General features: G+C 48.2%; 1 protein-coding gene across 1 annotated transcript; it reads right to left on the reverse strand.

The window, feature by feature from the left end:
- Positions 1–732: 732 nt before the first annotated feature.
- Positions 733–1,866, reverse strand: LOC149383852 (F-box protein At4g22390-like). The gene has a single exon (XM_089627924.1). The coding sequence runs from the start codon at positions 1,864–1,866 to the stop codon at positions 733–735; it is 1,134 nt and encodes a 377-aa protein (XP_089484050.1).
- Between the last annotated feature and the right edge of the window lie 686 nt (positions 1,867–2,552).

Consider the following 2,552-nt stretch of genomic DNA (forward strand, 5'->3'; position numbering starts at 1 on the left):
ACACACACACTCAGAGTGTATCATAATCAATTACACAGTTCACACAAGGAACTCACGATCAAGATGATCGAACCAGACTCACAATATCACTCAGAGAAGAACAAGATGAGAGAATCGCACAAGGTCAACAAACCCTAGCGACGAGTACAAAAAGACAGAATGAGAATCGACTAGCATAGAAACAAAGAGTCTTCAGTCCTTTTATATTCCTTAGCAGAAGCGATCCTGATCGTTGGATTAGACGAGTATCCAGCGGTGGCAGTCGAGTCATGGTCAAATACACCAGGACTTAACGATTCAAGTCCAGTGTCGTTTTACCTCAACAAACGACGCCTCCAAGCTGTTACCTCGCCTAATGGGCTTGGGCTTCGACACAGACTGTTGGGCTTCAATCCAACACAAGATAACTTCCTGCACAAGTTATTCTATGGTTTTATGTTTGTTCTATTTCAGTTTTGTCATTTAACGTTTTCCCACATTTTGAATATGCTATATCCATGTCAGCCACATAATACTCGAAGATTTCTATAATGAAGTTGGATTACTTGAATTCATATTGCATCAAATAAAAGGTAAACACTGAGTAAAAAATATGTATTTACTTGAAACAACACAAAACTGCTTTACTTGAGAGAAAGAGAAAAAAGAAACAGAAATCAAAACTGCACAAAAGTCTCAATGTACAAGCCACATTAGGTAAGGATATACGAAATAAACTCCAAAGAGACAATGTCAAGCAAGTTCGTCGGCGTCGGCGTCGGCGAGCAAAAAGCTCTGGACGTAACACGCCCCTTGGTAATGCTCGGTGGTCCTCGAGTGGTTTCCGAGGAAGAGCGTGGCTCCGCGGGCCGCGATCTCCATCAGCGGGAACGCCGACTCGAAGCTGTCGAAATCGTACATCGTGTGGAGATTATAAGTCATATTCCACGACCGCTCGTTCCCGTACTCCCTCATTCTCCAAACCCCGACCCTCCCGTCAGCCCTGCACTCGATGAAGCACAGAGTCTCTCCGACCGCCCAAACCCGCGGCGTCCCGTGAAAAATCCGCCCCGACCGCGGGCCCGCAAAGTCCCCAAACCGCCGGTCCCTAACCCCGAAAGCCAAGACCCGACACTCGCGGTCAACATCGTCGTCCCTGTTCCCTCTCTGGATCGCCCAGTGCATGCGGTTCTCGAGGAACGGCGAACCCGACTTGGTCGTGATCTCGAACCGGCCGTACCGATCCTCGTTCAGGTCCGCGAGCCTCTCCCAGGACCGCGACGCCAGGCTGTAGATCCGCGCCTCGGTGGCTTCTCTCTCGACCCGGGGCTCGTAGAATCTGCAGAGTTGGAGGATCTCGTGGGAGTCGGTGTCGGGGTTGAACCCGAACCCGTACGCGGCTCGGTGTCGGATCACGAGCCTTCTGGGGTTGTCCAGGCCCGCCTCGGGGATGACCTCGAGCCACGGGAAGGTCGGGACGTGGTGGTGCCGGGAGAGAGACGGGTTCCAGACGGCGAGCTCGGAGAATGGGAATCCGTGGCTCGCGACGCAGACGAGGCCCGCGCTGTGGCCCACGATCTCGGTCTCGTGGCCGGGCTGGGCCGGGAAGAACGGAGGGACGAGAGATCTTTTCAGGGAGAATTCGCCGCTGTCGCCATCGGCCACGGGAACGGCGAGGAAGATCTTCGGGTCCGTTGAGAGAAGGAGACACCTGTTCGTTTTGGAATCCAGAGACTCTTTCATGTGCCTTTTGGCGAACTCCGGCGATCGGATCCGGTGGCGGATGTGATTCGATGTTTGGCTCATTTCGAGGAGCGTGTCGAAAGGAAGCTTTTTTAGGTCTTCGTCGCTCAGCTCTGGTGCGTTTTCCTGATAGTTATCCTCCATGGTGTGTGATTGGTAATCGCAATCTGGAACAGGTAATTGAAGCGATGAAAAAAAAAAAGAAAAAAAAGAGGGAAAGAAAGAAAGAGGAATTGTTTTCTTGATCGTACAATGGCGTTCTTGCAGAGTGATATTGTATATTCAAATGAACAGAGTTCTTTAATGATTCGGCGATGAAATTACGAGGCCAGGACGAGAAATTCCGAAAAACGAAGCGTGAATCATTTTCTAAGAAAACGAAAGTTTTCATCAAAGATAGAAGAATGTAATTCATAACGATGATTGCCAGAGAGAGAGAGATGAGTTGGTACCAAAACCCTCCAAGAACCTTGATTCTCTTTCTCGTCAGTATTTGAGTTGGTAATGAGTGACTAATGGGCAACGTATATATAATAGTTCTCGTGATGTGAATGCCGAGATTGTCGTTTGTAATAATATTGTCGTTTATTACAATTGTTTGTTTTTTTTTTTTTTTTTTGGCTAGAAGACAATTGTTTTATGGTTGTAAATATGCTTTTAATTGCCCCAGCTTTTAGAATTTTAGAATGACATTTCATGTTTTTCGGCCGGATGGATCGCTCAAGATGTGGTCTCTACCTAAACTCGACGAAAAAGCGGGATCACAAGGAGATACGTTCATGACCTATTAGAACAATAAAGCACTCTCGCGGGGTCCTCACAGATTGACA

Source organism: Urtica dioica, chromosome 10 (genome assembly GCF_054948205.1).
Source record: "Urtica dioica subsp. dioica isolate 48M chromosome 10, U.dioica_male_clone48M_v1_H2, whole genome shotgun sequence".
Taxonomy (NCBI): Eukaryota; Viridiplantae; Streptophyta; class Magnoliopsida; order Rosales; family Urticaceae; genus Urtica; species Urtica dioica.